The following is a 22801-nucleotide window of genomic DNA, read 5'->3' as shown; positions in this document are numbered from 1 at the left end:
GTGTTGCCATGCATGAGGCTTCACCCTGCCCATGGGGAACCAAGGGGAGCTCTGTCTGCCAGGGCTCTGGAATAATCCCAGCACCGAGCACCACTGGCCCCGCGTGCGTGTCCCTTGCTACACGAGGAGCTGTTGGCATTCTGAAGCCATAGCAGTTACCCCTGGCTCCTGGATCTGCAGTAGGGTGGACAGGAGCGGATTTGGGATGCTCCCAGAAAGAAGATGGATAAATTTTATGACTGGTGATGCTCCTGCATACCTCTGGCTTGTCTCTGGCACTCCCTGAGACCCCCACCCAGGTACTCAAAGGCAGAGAGCAAAGTGAGGTGGGAGCCAGCCTCAAAGGCAGCTGGGAGCAGTGGGAGCCAGGCATCCTGCTGGGGTCTGGCCAGGGACCCTCTTCTGGGCCCCTTGGGTCTGCTGGGGCCCAGGAGAGGGTCTCCGGCTGGCCCCTGGCGGGATGCCGGGCTCCCAGTACTGTGCTCAAATGCCTCCTTGGAGACTGGTTTCAGTGTGGAGGCAACACGCCTGCACCGCCTGCCCAAGAGCCAGCATGAACCTCTCTGCACGTGCCATGACCAGTGGCACCCAATCCTGGGGGCATCAAGGAGCAGCCCAGCCAAGCTGGCCTGGTATAAACCTCTGTACTGGCAAACACCGTCATTGCCTGGGGAAAGAGGCTGCAGTGCCTGAGGGACAGAGCCCTGCTACAAGGGGCACCACAGACATGTGGCTTGGTCGGAGGCACCGTCTCCTGGGTGCTGAGGGGGATCTCGGCCTCTCCCCAGACACTGCTGGTTGATTGCACGTCACCCAGCTGCCACCGCTGACTCAGGCATGTGGCCATAGCAGGGAGCTCCCTGCTGGGCACATCTTACTGGGGCATCTTTTGGCAAATCTCCTCCCCAAAAGCACTGCAGCTTTCCAGTTAGAGAGGGGAGTGCTGGTGCTCACCCCCTTAACCAGTAGCTCTGGTGAACTGGTTTCCAGCCGGGAGCTCAGATCGCCTGCCAAAGGATGGGAGAAGCAGGCCAGGCACGGCGGGGGGAGAGAGGGAAGGTTGCAACACACTTTCAATTCTCCCATCTGCTCAGTATTGTTTGGGAAAAACAATGAGGCTGTTCTTTAAAGGAAACCTTCGGGAGAGCCTTGCATTCCCCACGAGGCGCCTGCCACGCCGTGCCCGCTTGCCCTGGCTAGCCCTGCCCAGCTGCTCACACCGGCCGCGCTGTTGAGGACCCTGCTGCTTCTGCCTGGTCTGATCTTAAATCCTCACCTGGAAGAAATAGATTTCAGTTTAAGTGCAGTGTATGAAGCCATATTGGAGAGCTGGGGTGGGCATGTGGGGCAGTGGGCAGGATAAGGCATGCTGCACAAGAGACAGCGTTGGCCAGGTGGCTGCTGCTTGCACTGTGCCACTCTCCATCACATCACCTTGAACTTGGCAAGAGCCTCACACAATAAATCAGCCTCCCTCCTGCAAGCACGCTGAGGCGCCCGCCAATAATTCACCTTGGGCAGCTCTGCCCTTGCCTGCGCTTTCTTCCCTGCCTACGATTCCCTCCCTGCCTGCGTTTTGCTCTGTACCAGGGCAGGGAGTGAACCCGCTGCATGCCCAGTGCTGCAAGCATGCTTTTGCAGCTTACAGAACAAAGCCGAGACACCAGGGCCCAGCTCACTGCCCAGCTATCCCAAAGCAAATGCGGAATACCTCCCTGAGCCCAGGAGGGCTTGAGGACTGCTGCTGGTCTAAGTCTTTTACCCAGCATTTTTCCCCTCTTACAGGGGTATCGGTGGCAGCGGCCATGTGGCAGGATGTGAATGGGGCGGTGGCAGAGCGGCAAGGCTCAGCACCGTGCCAGGGCCAGATGAGCAGCTCCTTCGGGTGCCCCGGGCAGCACCAGCATGAAAGACTTGAGAACCCTGAGGGGAGATGTGTGCTGGCCTGGGGCTGCACACAGCAGGTCTTGCACCCAGGGGGAAGGGGGGACAGTGTCCCCTGCTTCTCTGAGGCTGGCCAAGGATGGCCCTGAGGACAGGAGCAGCTTGTGCTGCCTGCTTGCCAGCTTCCCTTGCCCGCATAGACATTCCCTGTGTCTGGCTCCCGAACATTTTCCTACCGCCTGAGAGGTGCCCATTGTTCATCACTCCTGGCATAGCTGCAGCTGTCCTAAGCACAAGCTGAACCCTGGATTGCAGGGATGGGGGCTGTGTGGTGGCAATGGCGAGTGTCCCTGGGATCCCTTGCTGGAGAAAAAGGAAGGCTGGCAGGGAAGTTAAAAACCCCCTTGTGAATCTGGGTCGTTGCCTGTCACCTCTGGCTGTGCTATGGCTCTTCTTGCAAGAGGATGGCAGTGCTGGCACTGAGCATTGGCAAAGGAGGCCAGGTACTCACAGGAGGGTGTCTGGCTCCTGTGTGCACCAGTCTCTGCACCCAAGACAGAAGTGCAAGCAGGGCCTCACGGTGGCAGGGGTGCAGTCTGCTCTTTAGGGACCCCCAAAGTGGAGATTTCTCTAGTGGCATCTTAGGGTGTGCTGGGCAGAGTGGGGCAGAGTGACGAAGGTGATGGGGAACAGCCAGGGTGCTCAAGCCCTGCTGAGTTGGGCTAATAGTGTGTGGCATTACCAGTGATGTCCCCATGGCATGGCTGGGGGCTACTGGTGGGTCTGAGCCTGAGCCTCAGCAGGGCCAGAGGTGGCCAGTACCAAACGCTTGTAAGTTTTGGGTACCAAAGCACCTTTGGAGGCTTTGGGTGTACCGAAGGGCACTGCAAGAGCCTGAGCTCAGCTTTCCTCCCAGCCCTGCCTGACTGGGCACCCTGAGGTGGTGTCACCCTCAGGGAGGGGATGCATATTCCTGGGATGTGCCAGCTGCAGAGTGGGGATGCCCAGAGTCCCTGCAGGCATCCTGGGGCTGGCTCACACACACGCGGGCATCTGGGCTTTTCATCTGTCACATCAGCCCTGGGCAGTTACCCCCCCGGCCATGCCACACTGTGCTAGCTTGGCTGGGACCCAGCACCCTGCACCAGGTGTCAAGGCACAGTTCTTCCCAAGTCCTGGAGAAGAGCTGGGAAAGGATCCTGCGGTTCAGGTGCAGCAGTGCTGACACACTGGGGGATTCACCGGCCAGCCCCTGCCAAGGATTGATTTCTCAGTTAACTTGCTGCTGCTGTAGCAGTGCATTCAGCCTCCCTTCCCTGGCCAGCAGCCAGCTCTAATCAGCATTTTGGGCAAAATCCCCAGGTCTGGGCCTCGGGCTGCCCACTGTGAGCATCGCCCTCCCAGCCACTGCTGCTGCTCAAGATGGGGCAGCAGTGCCTGGCATGGGAATATAAGGATCCAGCCCCCTTGCTGACCCCTTTTCCCTGGGAGTTTGAGTTCGTGGCCAGGTGGACATTTTAAAATATTGGTGGTTTATCTGGTTTTCTATGAAGGTTTTTGCTCTCCTCACAAAGGGCCCCTGCATTCCCTTCACAGGGAAATGGTATTTGACCGGCTGCTGTCCAAAACAAACCCCCAACGTGTTTCTGATCACGAAAAACCAAGAAATATTTTTGCTTTCATAGGAAAAAAAAAAAAAAAGGCAGCCCAGAGAGAGAAATGTTGATTTTCCACCCAGACGTTTCCCCTTTCGCTGAACCAGCCCCAAAACGAGAGGCACCGCTGCTCCCTCCTCACCCCAGGATGCCGTCCTGAAGGCACGGTCCTACTGGGGATGCGGTGGATGCCATCCGGGACTCGCCTGGGTGCCGGTGGCAAGAGTGATGGCAATGCCAAGCTCTGCCAGCTCAGCTCATGTCCCCCTTTGCCTCTTGCTCCCACCTTGCAAGCAGGCATCGTGGACCACCAGGGAGGCTGGAGAGTGCCGGTGCACTGCCAGCTGTCCCTGGGGAGCCACCTGTCATGCCGTTTGCTGCAAAGCTCGCCGGTGCCCACATGCCAGCCCACCTCACCCTGAGAGAATGGGTGATGGAGATGTTCCATCCTGTGATTGCTTGGTGGGAGCTGTGATGTGCCAGATCATGCCCACCCCTACCACCGCGCCTTGGCTTGTGCCTGGCGATGGAAGAAAGTGGGGCTGTAATGTGCCCCACCTCCCCACGCGGTGCTGCAGAATCTCCTTTAGTAACCTGTGTGCCAGGGCAGGCGAGCAGCACGGCGTGAATACCAATGAGGTGCTGCTGGCAAAAAGTGCAGAGTAAAGGGTTTGGGATGGAAATGGCAGGGAGGGAGGGAGGGAGGGAGCAGGAGCATGCGCCTGCAGCCTGCACCTGCCTGCCAGCCAGCGCATGGGTGCTGCGCAGGGCACACGTGGGCAGCGTGTAGGGCACACACAGGCACTGCACAGAGCACACATGGGCACAGTGCAGGGCACACATGGGTGCTGTGTAGTGGGCACCACCCAGGGCATATATGGGCACACATGTGGCCCGAGAGCCTGGCGGCTGCACACACTCACAGGACAGGGTGCCAGGGCCGTGCCACCCCATCAGGTGTGAGGGCAGTGGGATGGAGTGAGCAGAGTGAGGTGCCAGTTTGGAGGTGCATGGGCAGGGCACGGGTTTGCCAGGGGCAGCATGTCTGCAGGAGCTGAGGCTCTTCCTGTGGCACGGGGTGGCCCTGGCTGCAGGAGCCGCTCCTGTCCCCCGGTGCAGCGCTGATCAAAGCCGCGGGTGGGGAGGGAGCAGGGCCTGTGTGAGCAGCGCCCCTGGCCGTGTGCCACCCCCTGCCCGCACTGCTCCCCTGCGAGTTTGTTAAACAAATTTCTCTAATTGCACAAGCCAAGGAGTTTGGTGGAGAAAAGAGCTGGGAAATTCCCCTCCTGTGGGCCACCCCTTTTCTACTCGCCCCTGGGGCAGTTGGTGGAGAGCAACCTCGCTGTGCTCCCCCAGGTCTGCATTAGGCTGCGACCCCGACACCTGTGGGGCACAGCTGTGGGATGTCCTGAGGTCACCTCTGCTCACACAGAGACGTGCCCCACTCGACCTTCTTGGAGACAGGTCACCCACATTCCCTCTCATCCAGCCCCCAGGGCTGCACCTTGTCAATTAACTCAGGAACACCCAGCAATGGTGTCTGCCCTTGCCAGCTGCTGCTCTGCCTTGCTTGGCTGAACCCCCCATGGAAACGGTCTTTATGAAGGGCCCATGGGCAGCCCCTGACGCTGAATCCCCTCAGATTAGTGAACGTTTGGGGTGAAAGCCCTGGCGAGGCAGCAGCTCTCTGACAGGTGAGGGCTGAGGTGGTAGCCGTGCCAAGAAGGGAGGACACGCGACCAGGTGCCTGCCCCAGCACCCGCTGAGGTCATGGCTATAGATAGCTTGTGAGTGCTCAGGCCTGAGGGCAGGATCTCTGCACGCTCTTGCCAGCTCCACCGGGAGCCCCATGGGCACCCTCTGCCTTGGTAGAGGTCTAACCAGGGCTCTGGGGATTGCTGGCTGGGAGAAGGTTGGCTGAGCCAGCCAGTGGCCATTGCCAGGCGACAAACTGGTGCTGCAGGATGTGACCCTGCACCTGCAGGGACACGCTGCTGCTGGCACGCTCAGCCCCACTGAGCATCGCCTGTCACCACCATCCCTTCTCCAATCCTCAGTGGCAAGTGCTGGGCTCCATGGGCAAGGCAGCAAATGGGGGCAGCTTTGCCTGCTGTTTCCCACCAGGTTTCCTTCTTCAGCTACTCCTAAGCAAAAGCCAGGCTGGGGCACCCTACTGTCACAGGACACCCATGTGTACAAAGCTTCTGGGTTAGGGGTCATGGGGCCAGGGTTTGGCCCCTGCAGGCACCCAGTCTTGGGGCAGCTCAACTCCCTTGAGAGGCAGGTGCCTGCCTAGGGTGGTCCTGCCAGCCCTGTGGGACCCTGGATTTCCAGGGTAACTGGGGAAGGCATTTTTGATGAGAGCACTAAAAATAGCATGGAACTGGGACCTTAATGGGACTTTGTGGGAAACCTGGAAACATTTTCTCATCCCCATAAATGAGTCCAGATGCATTAGCGATGACTGCATTGCATCCTGAGTTACTGCCCTGGGGAGCCAGGGTGCTCTCACCAGCCTCCTTGCCTTGTGGTGAATTGCTTGGAGAGAGGAGTTGCCAGCAGTAGCGTCAGGGGCCAAGCTGTGGCCTTGCTGTGTGTGGTGTGAGGATGGGGACAGGAGCTGGCCAGCCAGAGCTTGCCTGGAATGACCATGGCAAGGACCCTGCCCTCTCAGCCAGTCCTTGTTTCTGGGGGTTTTGATCCCTGCAGCCATGGTAGCATGTGTGGGCACCTGCAGCTCCACATGCAGCAGGGAGCTTGAGAGCACGTGTGGGCTGTTAGCAGCACTGCAGTCCCCGACTTTGGGGCTTTCCAAAGCCCTCCGGGGACTGGAGCAGGTAGTAGGCAAGGGTTGAGGTCATGCAGGAGGCTTCCCCAGTCCCAGGGCCAGTCATGCTGGCACCCCAGTGCACCCTATCATGGCATCAAGCTGGCAAGATCCAGCCTGGTGTCCTGCTCTGCCGTGGAGCTGGTGGCTGGAGTATTGGCTCCCAGACAGCCTGTCCCTGCTCGGGGACCTTGGACTCCCCCAGGGCATGGCTCAGGGCCAGCCTGGGCAAGTAGCCCAGGGCAGGTGGTTGGTGGACTCCGCATCACGAGGCAGGTTGGCACAGCCATCTCCACAGTACGGCAGTGTCACTTAGCAGTTACAGTGGCAGCCCAGGAGGCAAGGACAGTCCTGCCCTGGACTTCACTTTGCCTCCAGGTGGGGGACAGCACCCAGCACAGGAGAGGGGCACATTCCCTGTGCCCCAGCCCCAGCTTTTGACTCATCACACAAGGGACAAGGGGAATGGCCACGGCCACCAGCCTCTGCGCCAGGCACCGCTGGAGCCCAGCATCCCAAACAGAGTCCCTTTGTGCAGGCCAGCCCCCACTGCTGCCGCTTGGGAGGCATCCAAAACCCTCCTGAAATAGGACCCGTCCAGGGAGGTTCTGCTGAGCTGCTGAAAGCAGATGAACCTCCCCCTGCTGCCGTTGGTCCTTCGGCTCTGAGGGAGCCGGATCTGGCTGCAGTCGAGCAGTGCCGATCCTTTGGGGATGCCCTTGTCTCTGTTTGCCTGTCACTGCCCCGTGCCTCGATATCCCCTTCCCTATGTGAAGGGTCTTGGCAAGGTGTCCCCAGCCCCAAGGGAGCCTGTGAGGCGCCAGAGCAGAGGCTGAACTGCTGGCAAGTCCAAGGGGTGGCAAAGATGATGTGGCTATGGCTGGGGGAGGGAGGCATGAACGCTTCACCCCCAAGGCTCCAGGGGCAGCTGATCCTCCTGCAAGGTCACCAACTCCTCAGTGAAAGGCTGGGGCTATATTTAACCAGTGATTTACTCCAACCCACCAGGGATTGGATTTGCAGCAGGGCGAGCACTGTGGGCCCATTGCACCACTCCCCATCACAGCATGCAGAGATGATGCCACCTATCCTTCCCCAGCAGACACTCCTGGCAGGGAGTTGGAGACCTCTCTTTACACCCCCAGACCATTACACTGTGTGATCAAGGCAGGGAAATTAATCTGTTTTAGAAAAGCCAGGATGGACCAAGCAGGGCTAAAAATATATTGGGAGAGGAATCTCCTATGTCAGGGGCTAGAACCAAGGTTAGAGCCCTGGGCTTTATCCAAGGAGGCTGGGGAGTCCCTGTTTGATGCTGGGTGCGATGCTGAAGTGATGCTGCCTTCCCTTACACAGTGCTGCCTGCCCTGAGCTGTCTCCTGCCTCAGTTTCCCTCTGTGGTTCTGGAGGTGCAAGCTGCTGCCATACCTGCGTCGTATCCCAGCATCTCACAGGCTGGACCTCTGGGGTGGGTGAAGTGCTGGGTGCTGTGAAGGAGCTGGTAGTGCTGGGGCCTGTTGGGAAAGCCTTTTTCATTTTTTAATCCATAAACCATTTCCTTGGATCCCCAGAGGGATTTTAGCCAGGGAGCCATGTGGCTGATGGCCACAGGATGATTTCTAGGGAGAGGGACCTCTGCTTGGCTGCAGGTTGGGTCCTCTCTATGCTTCCCCTATGCTGCTCACAGGGTTCTTCCCAGATCTCAACAGCCATTGTTGCATCCTGCAGGCTGACCTGGCCAGTGCCATGCTTCAGTTTCTCGATCTCTGGGCAGGCAGAGCTGCATGCTGGGGGCAGGTGGGGTCACCCACATGGAAAAAAAAGCTGAGCCATGGGCTGCCATACCCTGAGGGGCACAGGTGCAGAGTGCACCTGGGGCAACTGAAGCACTGGGGGATCCAAGTGAGTCTGCAGAAAGGCAGTGAGTGGCACTGGACACTCACTGCCAGGTCTCCCTCCCCAACACCCTTCTGGTTTTTCCCCCACCAGTGCTGACTGAGGACAATCCCCAGGACATCCTTACCCCTCCCGTGCACCCTGGACACACTGCTGCCTGGGTTGCCTGGGGTGCCTGGGTCTGTTGAGCAAAGCCACAGACAAGGAGGGCCCATTGTTGCTGGAAGTGCCGGTGCACGCAGGCAGACCAGAAGTGGGGTGATGGGCAAAGGGTTGGGGCACAAAACTCTGCCACTGGGAGAGCCCTCCCCAGCTTCAGCCCACCTGAGCCACCCCCGGTGGCTGGCTGCCGGTGGTGCTGGCTGGCCAGGGAGGGCTGTGCCAGCTGGTGCAGACCCAAGCAGTGTTGGCACCTGAGCCCGGAGCCGCACAGAGAGCTGCTTCTCTTCCTGCTGTTTTCCAAAGCAACTGGCAGGTTTGTTGCCTGCTGCGGCCTCCCATGACCTGCGGTGGCAGCCTCGGCGCTCCCTGCACCCCCGCTTGCAGCTGCACCACCTGCAAGGGCAAGCGTGGGCATCACCTCGCGTCGCAGCACGTAGGCACAGGCAGGTGGGCACCAGCCTGATGGAGAGTGTTTGTGGCACCCGTGGTGTGGTGGTGCCCTGACTGCTCCAGGATGGCTCAAAGGACCCAGTGGGATAGTTTTGAGCCGCACTGTGCATGGGGAGACCAGGACAGCTTGGTGACAGGTCTGGGGCCACCGTGGTGCCAGGCACATGGTTGAACACTGGGTGCTTTATTTGCTCATCCACCACCTCCTGGTCTGATCCTGAGTGGGGCTGAGCAGTAAGGCAGCAAACGAAACATGGAAGCCTCTTTCTAGCCTTGCATCCATCCTGGCTCCCGTAGGGAGCAACAGGGTGTCCACATCCAGAGCAGAGCATGCTGTCCAGCCCATAAGCAGCCTTGGGCTGTACACGGAGATTGGCTGGAGGATACTGTTGGCTCTGGGGGTAAAAAAGCTCAGGGGTGTGGGGAGAGGAGCTGAGGGGTGGTTGCACCATGTCCTTCTTTCACTTCTGAGCTTGCTGTCAGCGACAGCCAGGCTGCTGTAGGCATTGGAGCTCTGCCCCAGCACAGGCTTCAAGAGGGATTTTGCAGGGGTGGGGCTTAGCCATCCCCACCCCAACTCGGCTGCCTCTGATGGGAGTTGTGTGGGGTCATGGCCCTGACAGCCTGGTTTGCCCCACCGGTGGCCCAGGTGCGAGGCCAGATTTCGGCGAGCGAGGCCAGCACAGCTTCTGCCATCCCCAGCTGCTTTCCCAGGAGCTCCAGCTGCCCCTCTGCTCCCTCCCTCCCACTGTCCTGTGCCCAGCGTGCCTCAGTTTCCTTCCCTCCCACATGGCAGTGCCACTCTGCAGGGCCAGGGAAGCCTCATTAGGGTTTTCTGAGAAGGCTGGGAAGCCCGGCTGTGCCATGCTGGCAAGCAGCAAAAAATGTGAATAGGCTCTTTTTAATAAATACTTTATGATGAGTCCAAATAGATTTCCTTCTCTGGAGCAATTATTATAAAATGGGCTCTAATACAATGCAGGGCTGGCCCTGGGAAGGGCTGGGTGCTTTTCAGGGCCTAAGTGCCTCTTTCCATCCCCTGTAATGAGCACTTCCCAGTCATTTGCATCTGTCTTGGCAACAGGTCTCATTACCAGGTTAACTTATTATCAAGAACCACTTCAGCAAGCAGTTAAGCAGTGGCTACCGGAGGCTTTGCTGGGGCCACACAAGAGCTATTAGTCGTGCTGAGGGCGCCTGTAGGCTCTGGCAAGGGGGAATCAATGCCCGGGCAAGGAGCGAGTCCCCTCTGTACCCCTTTCAGGTACCAGGATTTTGGGATTTTCAGGATTATTGGAGCCTCTCTAGCTGCATCCCCCCAACTGCTGTGCCAAGACTTCCTGAGGCCTGGCGCCAAACTTGCTAGCCCCTGCCCAGACTCGCTTGGCTGCGGGGAGTGGGAGCTGGCAGAAGCAGCAGCCGTGGGAGCCGGCAGCGGTTGGGAGGTGTGCGGCTCCTTGGCAGGGAGCCTGAGCATCCTCTTGTCAAATAAACCCTGTGTGGTCCCCGCAGGGCCGGCAAGGCTACTCCGTGTCACTCCCTGCCCGTGGCAGGGCTGCCATCCCTCTCCTCTATGGGGCCGGGGCCAGGGCCATGCTGGTGGGGAGCAAAACCCCTTGCGAAGTATCTGACCCTTCCCATCCCCTCCCCCTATTCTTCTCCCGACTCCCCTCCCCCCACGCCCCAACCCCCTCCCGGGAAAACTGCTCGGGAATTTCCTGAGGAAACATTTTTTCACTGGAAAATTCAGGCTGATTCGCCAAGCCCAACCTGTTTGGACAAGGCACTCAAGTGGAGGATGCTCATAGGCCCGGCCAGCACATGCTGCAGTGCCCAGCCACTGTCTGTGCTTGCTGCTGTGTCCCTGTGTGGCAGAGATCCCACACCCTCCCCAGAGTGGAAAGACACCCACGGCAGCTGAGCAGCCAGGGTACAGAGTCCCCACACCAGCTAAGCCAGTGAGGATGGGCACGAGCATGGCAAGAGGCAACACTTTGGCTGCATGCCCACCAGCTCCCTGGCACTGCTGAAACCCAGGCTGCCAGAGGAGTTAATTCTGGCATGGAGTGTCTGGCTGCACACAGAGCATCATTCCTTCCCCTCCCTGCTCCATGGCAGGTCTGACACCAGGACAGAGCCAGGCTTGACCCATGCCTCAGTTTCCCCTCACAGCATCTGGCACAGAAAGTCAGCACTTCATCAGTTTGGAAGGGGGAAACGAGGCCAGGCCTGGCAGCACCCTGACGCAGGCGTGATCCTCCCTGGGTCTTGGGGCTTTACAAGCCTGGGCTGGATGAGGCCCAAGCACAGGCTCTGCTGCCAGATTCCCATCCGGAAATGCCCCGGGTGCAGCCTCGTCTGGGGTATTGCAGCATGTCTCTGCTTTCCAGCCCCACAAAGGGAAAACAGCAGGAGAAACACTTAACCAGCCCTGTGCCAGTACTCTCTGCTGCCAGCTGTGAGGGGCCCTGCAGGGATTGGGGACAGAGAGTGCCCCCCGCCTGTAATTTCTGAAGTGGAGCTGGGCACGAAGCTGGCTGCTGTGAGCTGGAGTGGTGTGCCCAGCTGAGGGGCTCACTGGCTGCATGGTGCCAGTCATGCGACAGAGAGGCAGGGACACAGGGAAGGTCCCCAAGTCCTGTGCTTGTTCCCTCAGCACCCAGCTGCATCCATCCTACTTGTCTCACCATCTGGTTCTGGTGCCCCCCAGCCACCCTTGCCTGGCCCCACTAAAGCAGCTTAACTGTGCTCAGCATCTTGGCGCAGCATAAGCTGGGCGGGAGGGAAAGTTGGCGAGGGGCTGATTGGCTTTCAGTGCAGCTCCCATCCTCCTGTAATCCTGGGGAGGGGGGTGGCCCACAATAGCTTCAAAAGCACTGAGCACCGCAGGGCCTTTTGCACACAGTGGGTTTTTTGGGGGTCCCAGACATGGGTTCAGGTGGGATCTGAATGTCCTTGGCAGTGTGGTAAGGGAGAGAAATCTGGCGTCAGCTCCCAGCTCCAGAGAAACTGGGAACTGCAGTTCTCACCCCTGTGGCCAGGCACTGAGCATCCCCTGGATCTCACAGCAGCACCCAAGGGTGTTGCCTCACCCAGCTGGGAAAACCTGGTTCTTGACCAACTCTTCTGCAGTGGTGCCTCCACCACCCAGCAGGACAGCAGGGACAGGGACAGTGGCACGTGTCCCCCTTCCCCAGCCCTGCGGCCAGCCCTGCCTGGGAAGGGTGGCAGGGCCAGAGTATGGCATCAATTTGTAGATCTTTCTGTATCTCCGGCCACCAAGGAAGATCAACCACCCACTGCCCTCACCAAGTATTGTTTTTGGAGCTTGCTGCTGCTTTTTTCAGCTCCTGTCTTACTTTTCTTTGACCTTCCTTCCCGATTTAAGACACATGCCCAGCCCTTGCCCAGCTGTACTGAATTAGTAGCTGCTGCTGCGGAGCGAAGCAGACCCTGTGGGTCTGTGCAGGGCTGCAGCCGCCCTGGGAGCAGCTGATGGTGATGGGTCCCCCAGACAGGGATGGGTTTCCCAGCAGGAAGATTGCCCTGGCATGGTTAGGTCCCCATGGATGGGATGGGTTCCTTAGCAAGGGTGGGTCCCTTGTCTCTTGTCGGGTATGGGAGGACGCTTGTGGAAATCACCAGTTTGGTGAAGCTGGGTCCTGAGCTTGGGCTGTTGGCTCCCAGGGGCGAGGAGGTCTGTGGCAGGGGCATGAGTCTGTGCTGGCAAATAACAAGCTCTGTGCCTGAGGGGCTTTTTCAGAGTTACTGGGGCTGTGCTGGTGGTTGGTGCTGGCTGTTATTGACATCTGTGCCAGGTTCAGGTGGGGTCTATGCCAAGATGTCTGTGGCAGATCACAATGTAGTCTGCATAAGGGACACTGATCCAGGGCACACCAGAGGCTGTGCCAAGAGACCTACGCTGGCTGTTAGCATGGTTTGTGCCAGGGGAGCAGGTTTAGGGTTTCACAGGGGCTTGTGCAGGAGCTGGCTTGGGGTTAATAGGGTCTGTGTTGGACTTGGGGGCAACTTGCACTTGGTACTGAGTCCATGTGGGGCCAGTCCAAGCTCAAAGCCTCCCTCAAGGGACACTGTTTCAACCAAGTAGGGTCATTTTGGGACACAGCTGCTTCAGCTGGGGAGTGCCATCACTGTCCTGGGGTGTGGGGCCAGCCACCATTATTAGAGCCACTCACCCCATCCCACTGCCAGGGCTCAATCCTTCACTGGCTCCTGCCCATGGCCACTTCAGGTTCTCTTTCTAGAGCAGTTCTTGCCCTTGGTGCCCTCCCCAGGGGAGGGTGACCCAAACCCAGGCACAACCTTGTGAATTGAGGCTGCAGCACAGTGGTGGCAATTGCCACCAGCCAACTGCCAGGCTGCCTGCAGCAGAACTCAAGTGCTGAACTGGGCTCCTTCCTCTACATCATCTCTTCTGGGGGAAGGGCAGTATTTGGCTCGGGATGCTCAGACCTTTCCCTGCCATTTTCCAAGCTGTGCTGCTCCCTGATGGGATGGGTCCTAACACCTCTCCATCCTGGCTTGTGTTTGCCCCCAGCAATCCAGGAAGCACTGATTTTCCAAACTGGGAAGCAATAAAAAATGTGCTGTGGGAAAGAGGGACTGGGAAGGGGGATGCATTTTCTTTGTTTTCTTTTGGGGCTGGACTGGTTCGGCAGCACTCCCCAAGAGGAGGCAGAGCATGCCTTGTGCACCAGGCTGGGTGCCAGCTGCTGTGCTGGCCTCCACTGGGCAAAACTGGAGGAGTTTACTGCTGATAGAGAGGGAGCAGAGAGGTCCAAGGCACCTGCAGCCCATGTGGGAGCACCTGGTATGCTGGGAATGTGGGGGACCTGTTCTTTGGGTGCTGCAGTCTGGCAGTGCCTGGCACCAGCAGCGTGGCTCTGGCAAGTGCGATCTCAGGTGGGATTCCTGCGCCTCTCACGAGCAGATCCAAACACATATGGGTAAGAAAGAGGCTCCAGGTGCTGCCAAGGAGCCTGCCTCATGCCAACGCCTGCCTTTGCAGAACCACTGTTCAGGTATGCCTCAGCCACCCTTAGAAGGTTTTGGGCCTGGGGTAATTGCAGCCAGTGGCACTTACGGGACGCTGCTGGGATGGGACCCTGTGGTGCGGAAGGGGTTCCCCATCCCTGGCAGGCAGCCACCTCTGCCACCGCTCTTTCTGCTTGGTTGTCTTGGGATGTGACCCAATGGGGAATCCTCCAGCAGGTCCCTGCAGGCTCCCCAGCCATCCTGGGGTTGGCTCAGAGGGGAGGCTCAGCCAGGAGTAACTGCCTGTCCCTCTGCTCCCACAGGATGAGTTCCACCCCTTCATCGAGGCGCTGCTCCCCCATGTCCGGGCCTTTGCCTACACCTGGTTCAACCTGCAGGCCCGCAAGCGCAAGTACTTCAAGAAGCATGAGAAAAGGATGACAAAAGATGAGGAGAGGGCAGTAAAGGACGAGCTGCTGAGTGAGAAGCCAGAGGTGAAGCAGAAATGGGCCTCGCGCCTCCTGGCCAAGCTGCGCAAGGACATCCGGCCCGAGTGCCGCGAGGACTTTGTGCTCTCCATCACGGGCAAGAAGCCCTCCTGCTGCGTCCTGTCCAACCCCGACCAGAAGGGCAAGATGCGCCGCATCGACTGCCTGCGGCAGGCCGACAAGGTGTGGCGGCTGGACCTGGTCATGGTCATCCTCTTCAAAGGGATCCCGCTGGAGAGCACCGACGGCGAGCGCCTGGTCAAGTCAGGCCAGTGCACCAATCCCATCCTCTGTGTCCAACCCCACCACATCAGTGTCTCTGTGAAGGAGCTCGACCTCTACCTGGCCTACTTTGTTCGGGAGAGAGGTGAGTGCAGGTCTGCCTGCGGGGCAGAGCTGGGGTGCATCTCCGCTGCTAAGGGATGGGGGAGGTGGGGGTGTTCCAGCTTTCCTGTGCCCTCGATGTCCATCCCATTCCAAAATTGCTCCTAACTGCTGCCCAAGTGGGTGACCCCCACCCTGCTTATGTGGCCTCTCTTCCGCAGCTGGCTGCCCTGGGAGGCATGTGTCAAGGGAGAGGAGGGGGCAAGTGGTCTTTGAAGGTGCTTCCGGCGCTGCGCATTCCCAGGGAGGGGACCTGGGTGGGGTTAACCCCACATCCTGTGCCGGCCTGACTGTGGCGTGGGCAGGGAAGGGGCAGCATGCTGCTGGCGTGTCTGCCAAGGGCTGGAGCTGGCAGCCGTCTAGCAGCGCTAGTTTGCCGTGGGCTGTAGTCCTGGCCCTTCACCCAGCGGGTGGCCAAGGCAGGGACAGGAGCAGCCAAGGCTGGCTGGGGAGGGGTTAGCAGTAACACCAGCAGTGGCAAACCCCATCAGCTCCTGCTGCGCATCGAGGGGATGCTGCTTCCCTGCCCTTCACTTGCCCAGACATCCCCCGGACCCCCTGGGAGAACTGGACTGATTTCACTCCAGGGAGAAGGGAGGGGCAGAGCTGTTTGTGAAGCCTCAATGATCAAAGGGGGAAACAAGCCGTGGGCAGGATAGACAGTGATTTCCAGGCTCAGAGGATTAGGTCCCTGAACTGTCCTTGCTGCTGGCTCACAACCATTTCCCTGTGTGGTTGGCAAGGGGAAGCTCAGGTTGTAGCTCAGGTCAAATCTTATTTTATTTGGGCAGGTTTGCCATTCCTAACTGGTGGCATGCTGACACACACACATTCATAGCAGCTAGGGTGCCTCACAGACCCTGACCATCACTCAGCACCTCTGAGCAAGTGAGCAGCCTGTAGAGATGCTCTGTGATCCCTGTGGGTGAGAGCAGGACTTGGTTTCAGAGGGATGATGCAGAGCCAAGGGGGTCTGTGACACACAGCCCCAGGGAGTGGTTGTGGCACAGGCATGGCCAGGCCAGGCTTCCCAGGTGTGTGGGAACCCCAGGACATTAGTCCCCTCCTGGCAGAAACTTCTCTGCTCACCCCCACAGCACTGGGTGATGCCCTTAGCTGTGCCCCCTGGACATATAAGCCTGGTCCCATTGACGCTGCTGCAAGGGAAGCATAGGGCTGATGGCATCTTGCCCAGCTCTGGCCAGGGCCCAAGGATGGAGAGTGACACCATGGAGGGAACCACAGTGCCAGCAATCCCAACAAAATGGGTGCCAGTGCTGTGAGTCACAGTGGGCATGGCATGGAGAGACAGAAACAGCTCTGTCCCTGCCTGGGCAGTGGTGGGGTGCACAGAATATTACTGGGGAAACTGAGGCACAGTGGACACACAGGCCACATGCTCCCCAGGGAGCTGCATGTCCCATGGGAGATTATGCCAAGCCCTCATGGCTGTGTGGAAAGCAGGGCACATCCTCAGCCAGTGAATAGCTGTGGTCAGCTTCCGTCCCAAGGCCCAGGTGGGACCCCAAGCAGGTGGAGGGCATGGGATATCAGCAGTGGGGGTGGGTACAGCTGTGTGGTTGCACACAGCTTGTGTGAATGCATGGTGCTGTTCCCCCTCTCAGAGGCAGGATAGGGCCTGGCTCTGCTGTTTCTCAGCAGTGCACTGGGAACTGTGCACTGGTGCTGTGCTGAGGGTGGCTCTGTGCACTGGCTGGTTTGGGAGTTTGGGTGCCTTGTGCAGGATGGGGCAGTGGCTGCTAGGCAGAGTGTGGGGGTGTCGTGTACTGGGCTGAGACAGCTATGCTGGGCTGAACAGGGATGTGGCACAGGGCTTAACTGAGCTGCCACATGCCACCTCACACCGGTTGGGAGGGTGGTGCTGTGTACTGGGCTGGACTAGGGGCACCCTGCTCTGGTGGTATAGTGTCATGATGTTAGGATGCAGGGTACCCTGTACTGGGCTGGACTGGCCTGGGAGCTGTGTGATGGCCATGGTGATGGCAGAGACCAGGATGCCTAAGGCAACAGTGATGGGGTCACTACTCTCTAGCAGGAGGTGTCCCTGCCCATGGCTGGGGGGTTGGAACTGGATGTTTGAACTTTAAAGTCCCTTCCAACCCAAAGCATTCTAGGAGTCTGTGATACATAGGTTGGTGTGCCCCAATAGGGGTGTTTATGCCAGCAGGTCCCCTGGCTGTGCCACAGCCAGTGGGTGTCCCAGAGGAAGTAGCTGCCCCTCTTTCACCTCCCCTCCCCCACCCCTGCCGGCGACCTTGACCCCCACGTCTGGGACCTCAGCAGCCGCAGTCACCTGACTGTCTAATTGGGAACACAGCGGCTGTAAATACTCCCTGATAAGGCCTGGCAGCCGCTCACTTTCCCTGTTAAGGTCGCTCTTTGCCCTGGTTAAGGGGGACCAGGACGGCCAGCAGCACCATCTGCAAAGGCCATGAGACCCCTTGGGCTGCTGCTGGCTGCTGCAGTGAAGTGGGTGCTCAGCGTTCCCCCAGCCTATGGCAGGCACTTTCTGTGGGGCTGTGGCTAGCAAGGGCTTACCAGGCCTGCCTCATCAGTGGGGCAACTGAGGCAAGGAGGGATGCCAGGGCGGCCACAACACCAGCGGGTCCCTGTGCTACGTGGCCAGGCCAGGCAGCAGCACTGCTCTGGGGTGCGCTGGGTGCCCCCACAGCCTTGCTCACTCATTGGCCTCTTCCCTGCCCAGCATGCTGCCTGCTCCTTTGCCCCAGGCCTTGCCCCTTTGCAGATCTCACCCTGCAGCATCCCCACCTCGAAGGGCTTGGAGCGAGCCGGAGGAGGCTGGGGGAGGTCAGGCCTGCGTGGGGCGCTCCCGGCTGGGCAGCGCCGACTGCCCGCGGCCCGCAGCTCTCAGGCCGCAGCACGTGGGCTGCCTCTCGGCCGCCCACGCCCGGCCGTTTCTGCTGCTGTCAGCACAATTCCCCAGCGCTGCTCTGGCAACGCCGGGGAGGGGAGGCGGTGGAGGAGCCCCCAGCTCTGCTCTCCCCACCCAGCGGCAGGAGCACCTCGGCGGGGGGAGCTGGCTCCTGCCCACGTCTCCACTCCGAACTGGTGGCTGGGGCCAGCTCTTCCTCTCACCGCGTTCTTGCCCCCATCCCTCTGCCTGGGAGACCCGCCCGGCTTTCCGTGCCCGCGGGCACACGTGGGGAAACTGAGGCATGAGCGGTGCCAGGCGGGAGGAAGGACCCGTCCCAGCCGTGCTGGCTCTAGGCAGGTTGCCACGGGGTGCAGATCAGTGCCGGCCACCTGGGTCTACTCCCCAGTGCTCAGCAGTGCAGCAGTGTCCTCCAGTGCACCCTGCCCCGCAGCTGCGGCCCCTGGCACCCCTGTGGGCAGAGCAGACTGCGGCTGGGTGCAGGGTGGCAGTAAGGCTGGGTAAGGGCTGGGGGACAGGGGTGGCTGGTGGACTGGGAGTGCTCGGTGTGAGCGGGGCTGGGTGCTCGGGGCTGGGTGCTCAGTGTGAGCGGGGCTGGGCTGAGCACACCGCAGTGGGGGAGGGGACGGCGCTGCAGCCCAGAGCTGGGTGTGCAGCTGGGGGGGGGAGGAAAGGGGGAGGCTGGGAGGGGGGAGCTCGGAGGTCGCTGGTGAAAGTCAAAAGCATTGCAGTAAAATGGTAATCAATCTCCCCAGTCGATGGTGCCAGGACCTTCGAAGCATTACAGAGAGATTCCTCCCAGCAGCTCCCGACGGCAATAGTCAGTCTGGGGGAGGGGGAGGAGGAGGAGGAGGAGGAGGGGTGCCCCAATCCCTGTACCTTCACCTCAGTACTCCCCACCTCCGTGGGTCTGCCTCCCTGTGCCCTCACCCTTGTGCTTCCATCCCTGCATCCCCATCCCTATGCTCCCATCCCTGCATGCCACATTTCTGGACCCCTACCCTGGCACCCATATCCTAGCATCCCCTTTCCAACACCCTCAGTCCCTGAACACCTCTCCTTGTACCCCTGTATCTCGTACCTGCATCCTCATCATGGTCTCTCCCCACCCCTGAACCCCATACACATCCTACTGAGGCTCCACAAGCTGGGGGAGGGCAGGATAGTGTCAGTGCTGGTCCCTCACACCCTTTGAGGTTTGCTGGGGCTGAGAGTGACCCCACAGCCAACATGCTCAGCAAGGTGGCAGGGGCAAAGCTCTACCCTGCAGTGAGCTTCCCCTGGCAGGGCCTGGTGGCTGCTTGCCCCAGGGCCATGCAGGGTGGGAGGAGATGAGCGCCCAGGGAAAGCAGGCAACAAGAGCCACAGTGGCATCCTGCTCCTGGCACCCTGGCACGCTGCTGTGTGCAGTCGGCCACCTCACTGCTGGTGGACACCACCTGAGGAGACACAGGGACCTGCATGCGGCACCAGCATCTATGTCTCCCACCGCGTGGCAGACCCTTATCTCCCCTCACAGCCTCGCCGCTGGCTGAGGTGCAAGGCAGATGGCACCAATCTGCTGGGGAGCCTGTGCCAAGGCTCTTGTCCTGAGCACACTGCTGGCTGTGCCAGGCCGGCCGTGCCAAACGGCTACGTGGTCCCTCCAGATGGAGGAGCAGGCATTTCCCCAGGCGGCACTGCTCCACCAGCCCCCGCACAAGTCTTCATGAGCAGGATTGTGAGGAGAGTGATGGGGGGCACAATATTGGGGCTGTGCTGTTCACAGAGCTGGGCAGGTGAGCCGGAGCACCCCTCCCAGCACAGATAAACATCTGCAAGCTCCCCTCCCGTTCCGGGTGTCTCTGCTCCCAGCCGGATAACCAGTGAGGCTGGGGCTGAGGGGAGAAAGACGGAGAGGCAAGACCCACCCGGGGGGCGACAGGAGACACTGGCGAGGGGCTGGGTTCCTGCCTCTAAGAGCTGTGTGCTACAGCAGTGGGGTAAAAGGGGTCACCAGGGTGTGCTGAACCCAGCCATCCCAGTGCCCTGTGGTGTCACTGCCCAGGGGACCCAGAGTCCCTGTTCCCAGCCCCACCATGAGCCTGGCAGTGGCAACAGCAAGGGCAGTGTCAGCGTGCTGGAGCTGTCTGGATTGATGCACCGGTGACCTTGAGGAGGTCAGGGCTTCCCCAGCGCTCCCGCAGTGCGCCGAGGTGGTGGTGCCTGGAGCCAGCCAGCTTCCCCACCATGCCCCAGCTCTGCCTCACCAGTGAAGTGAGTTGCCCGATGCTCAGCCCCACAGTCTCAGCCAGCAGTGCCTTCTGTGGACATGGCACAGGGTGCCACAACCTGTGGTGTCCAGACTGGGGGGCATGGAGCTGGAGTGCCGTTCGGCACCCAGTGAATAAAAGATGAGTTCTGTCTCACAAGCACCTGACATTCCCCCCCTTGCCATCACTGTACCCCCACACTGGCAAGTACTGAGCCTTTCCCAGAGCTGCAGTTGCCATCCTGGCCATGTGCCCAGCTCTGTGCTACACTGGCAAGGGACAGCTGGAGCAGCAGATGCTCGTGGTGCTCCCTCCCACCGGCAATGGTGGGCATGAAGGGAGGAAGAACAGATGCCACCAAGCCCCTGGCATGCCACTGTGCCACAAAGCCAGGTTTGCACCACCAGCTGGGGCTTAAGGTCTCCTGCCATGCTGGCCCCCACGCTGGGGTCCCAGCCAGCCCTGGGGAAGGCTTAAACCTGGCCCCTCCAGTCCTGTATGGCTTGTCCCTGAGGTGGGAGTTTCCCACAATGCACTGGGAGCAATGCCTGCAGTCAGTGTGGGGATGAAATGGGAATTGGGAGCAATAAAAGTGTCTGACTCTTCTGGGGAGCTGGCTGTGCCACAGCCAGGGGCTGTGCCCTGCTGCAGAACCATCGCATGCTGTAGGGCCATGCCATGCTGTAAGGGTGTGCTGTGCCATGGGGCTGGGGTTGGTGAGGCAGTGAGATGATGGCAGTTCCCAGCAGCTGCCCAGGACCAGGACCATTGGCAAGGCAGGCAGGAGCCTACCAGGGAACCATTCAGGAGACCCTCTGGCTGCACCTGCAGAGCTAGGTGTCCCCATACCCCCCTCAATTGCCTTCTTCCTTTCCACCTTCCTTTCTTCCCTCCTGCCTTTCTTCTGGTTTCCCTTGCTTCCCTCCCTTTCAGCTCTTTTCCTTTCCCCATAGTTTTTTGCTTTCTGTTCTCCTCTTATCTTTCTCGGCTTTCTTTCCCTTTCCCTTTCCCTTTCCCTTTCCCTTTCCCTTTCCCTTTCCCTTTCCCTTTCCCTTTCCCTTTCCCTTTCCCTTTCCCTTTCCCTTTCCCTTTCCCTTTCCCTTTCCCTTTCCCTTTCCCCTTCCCTTTCCTTTCTCCCTTCCTTCCTCCCTTTACTTCCTTTCCTTTCTCTCCTCTGTCCCATCTCTTCACAGCAGCTGCCCCCCACAGAGCCCCCAGTCTCGTCAACCCAAAGCACAAGGGCTGGATGCCAGCACCTCATAGGGAGGGGGGACAGAGGGGGCTCAGCCATCCCTTTGTCCGTCCCACACTCGCCTGTCCCTTTGTCCTCTGCCATCTGTCCCCGCTTGCCTTCACGGGCGCCAGCAGCTCTGGATGAGGCCCAGCCCTGGCAGGGCTGAGCGAAGGGGCAGCCAGGCCGCCCTCCTGGGGGGGTTCCCCCCAGCCGCTGCCGTCTTCCCGCGCCGGCCGGGGTCAGGCGAGGACAGGCCCCGCTCGCAGGCTCCCGCCAACGTGCGCGCGCCTCCGCCAGCTCCCGCCCAGGCCAGCTGGGCTGCGGCCCGCGGCCCGCGAACGTGGCAGCGGGGAGCGGCCCCCCCGCGCCTCCTAAGGGCTTGCCTCCGGCCGGCACCTCCCCCGGGTTTTGCTTCGCTGAGGGAGGAGAAACCGCCACCCCCGCGGCGTTCTCGGGCGGGCTGAGACCCAGCGAACTTGTCTCATGCCCTTCCACCACCGCAGCCCTCCCGGCGTGGCGCCGGGGGCGGAAGGGGGAGCGGAGCGTTTAGCGAGAAGGCGGTGGAGGGATGCAGCGCCCCGGGTGCGCCGGCTGGGCTGGCTGAGCCGGGATTTACCCGGGACACACGGCGCTTCTCGGGGTGTTATATAAAAGAGGTTACACAAGTGGGTCTGTTCCGGGTTTTATGTAAGGGCCACCCAGGCCTGGCCAGCAGCAGGACAGGCAGAGCCACTCAGACCAGTGGGGCCCCTATGGGGTGAGGGATGCTGGGGGTCTGCAGGGAGAGCGCCTCAAGTCATGCCACACTGCAGGCACAGCCAACCCTAGCCTTTGGAGTCGGGCTGCTGCCCCACAGCACTCAAGTTGCTTCAGGTCTCCAGGTGTCCCCGTCCTGAGCAGGCTGTTGGCTCTGGGCCCTGGTGATGCATGCTGCGGGGAGAGGCAGCCGCTGGCACCCAAGGGAGTTGTGCATTGCTCCTGGGTAGGTGCTGGGACTGCGCCACCACAGGAAGAATCAGGGGAGCCATTCCCCAGAGGACTTAGTCCTGGCCCCAGGGGATACTGAGGTACAGGGCAGGAGTCTGCAAGCAGCAGTGCTGATCTCTTTCCCATCTTTTGCACTGCCACTAGCAGAGCTGAGGGTGGAGGATTCCTGCTGCCCTTGCAGAGGTGCCTGGGCCATGCACACTGGTGCCAGTGCCTCCACCAGCCCCTGGCATCCTCCAGGCTCTGCGCCTGCGCCCCATTGCACTGCCAGTAACACCGTGCCCTGTTACCGGCAGTGCTCGGGCACAGAGCCAGCAGTCTCCCGCAGTCCCACCAGCGCCAGGGGCACCCATCCTGCAGGGACACCCCCCATCCCGCTCCAGGGCTGTCCCTGCTGCCCGGTGGTCCTTCCCACGTGCCAAGGCTGTGGGCAAGGAGTCGCTGTGGGGTCTCTGGCACCCTGCCAGCCAGTGGGGCCAGAGTGCTGGGGATCCATAATTCAATGTGTGGCATCAGTCCAGGCTGCCAGCATGGCTGGGAGCCCGGGCAGCCCTTGTCCCTTCTGGGCACACACTTTGCTATTTTTAAAAGTGATCGAATAGACCTGTTTGGGCACTGAGCACCCTCCCCCTCCACACCAGGGGGGACTCTGGTACTGAATCTCCTCTTCCCT

General features: G+C 60.2%; 1 protein-coding gene across 3 annotated transcripts in view; it reads left to right on the top strand.

The window, feature by feature from the left end:
• NFIC (nuclear factor I C) overlaps positions 1–22801 on the top strand; it is a 40520-nt gene that overhangs the window by 5797 nt on the left and 11922 nt on the right. For all 3 annotated transcript variants that reach the window (XM_054175498.1, XM_054175499.1, XM_054175497.1), the window contains exon 2: positions 14193–14724. In XM_054175498.1, coding sequence (XP_054031473.1) covers positions 14193–14724 — 532 coding nt within the window. The remainder of the gene's footprint in view (positions 1–14192; positions 14725–22801) is intronic.

Source organism: Dryobates pubescens, chromosome 31 (assembly GCF_014839835.1).
Source record: "Dryobates pubescens isolate bDryPub1 chromosome 31, bDryPub1.pri, whole genome shotgun sequence".
Taxonomy (NCBI): domain Eukaryota; kingdom Metazoa; phylum Chordata; class Aves; order Piciformes; family Picidae; genus Dryobates; species Dryobates pubescens.
This window is presented reverse-complemented; position numbering and strand designations above follow the sequence as displayed.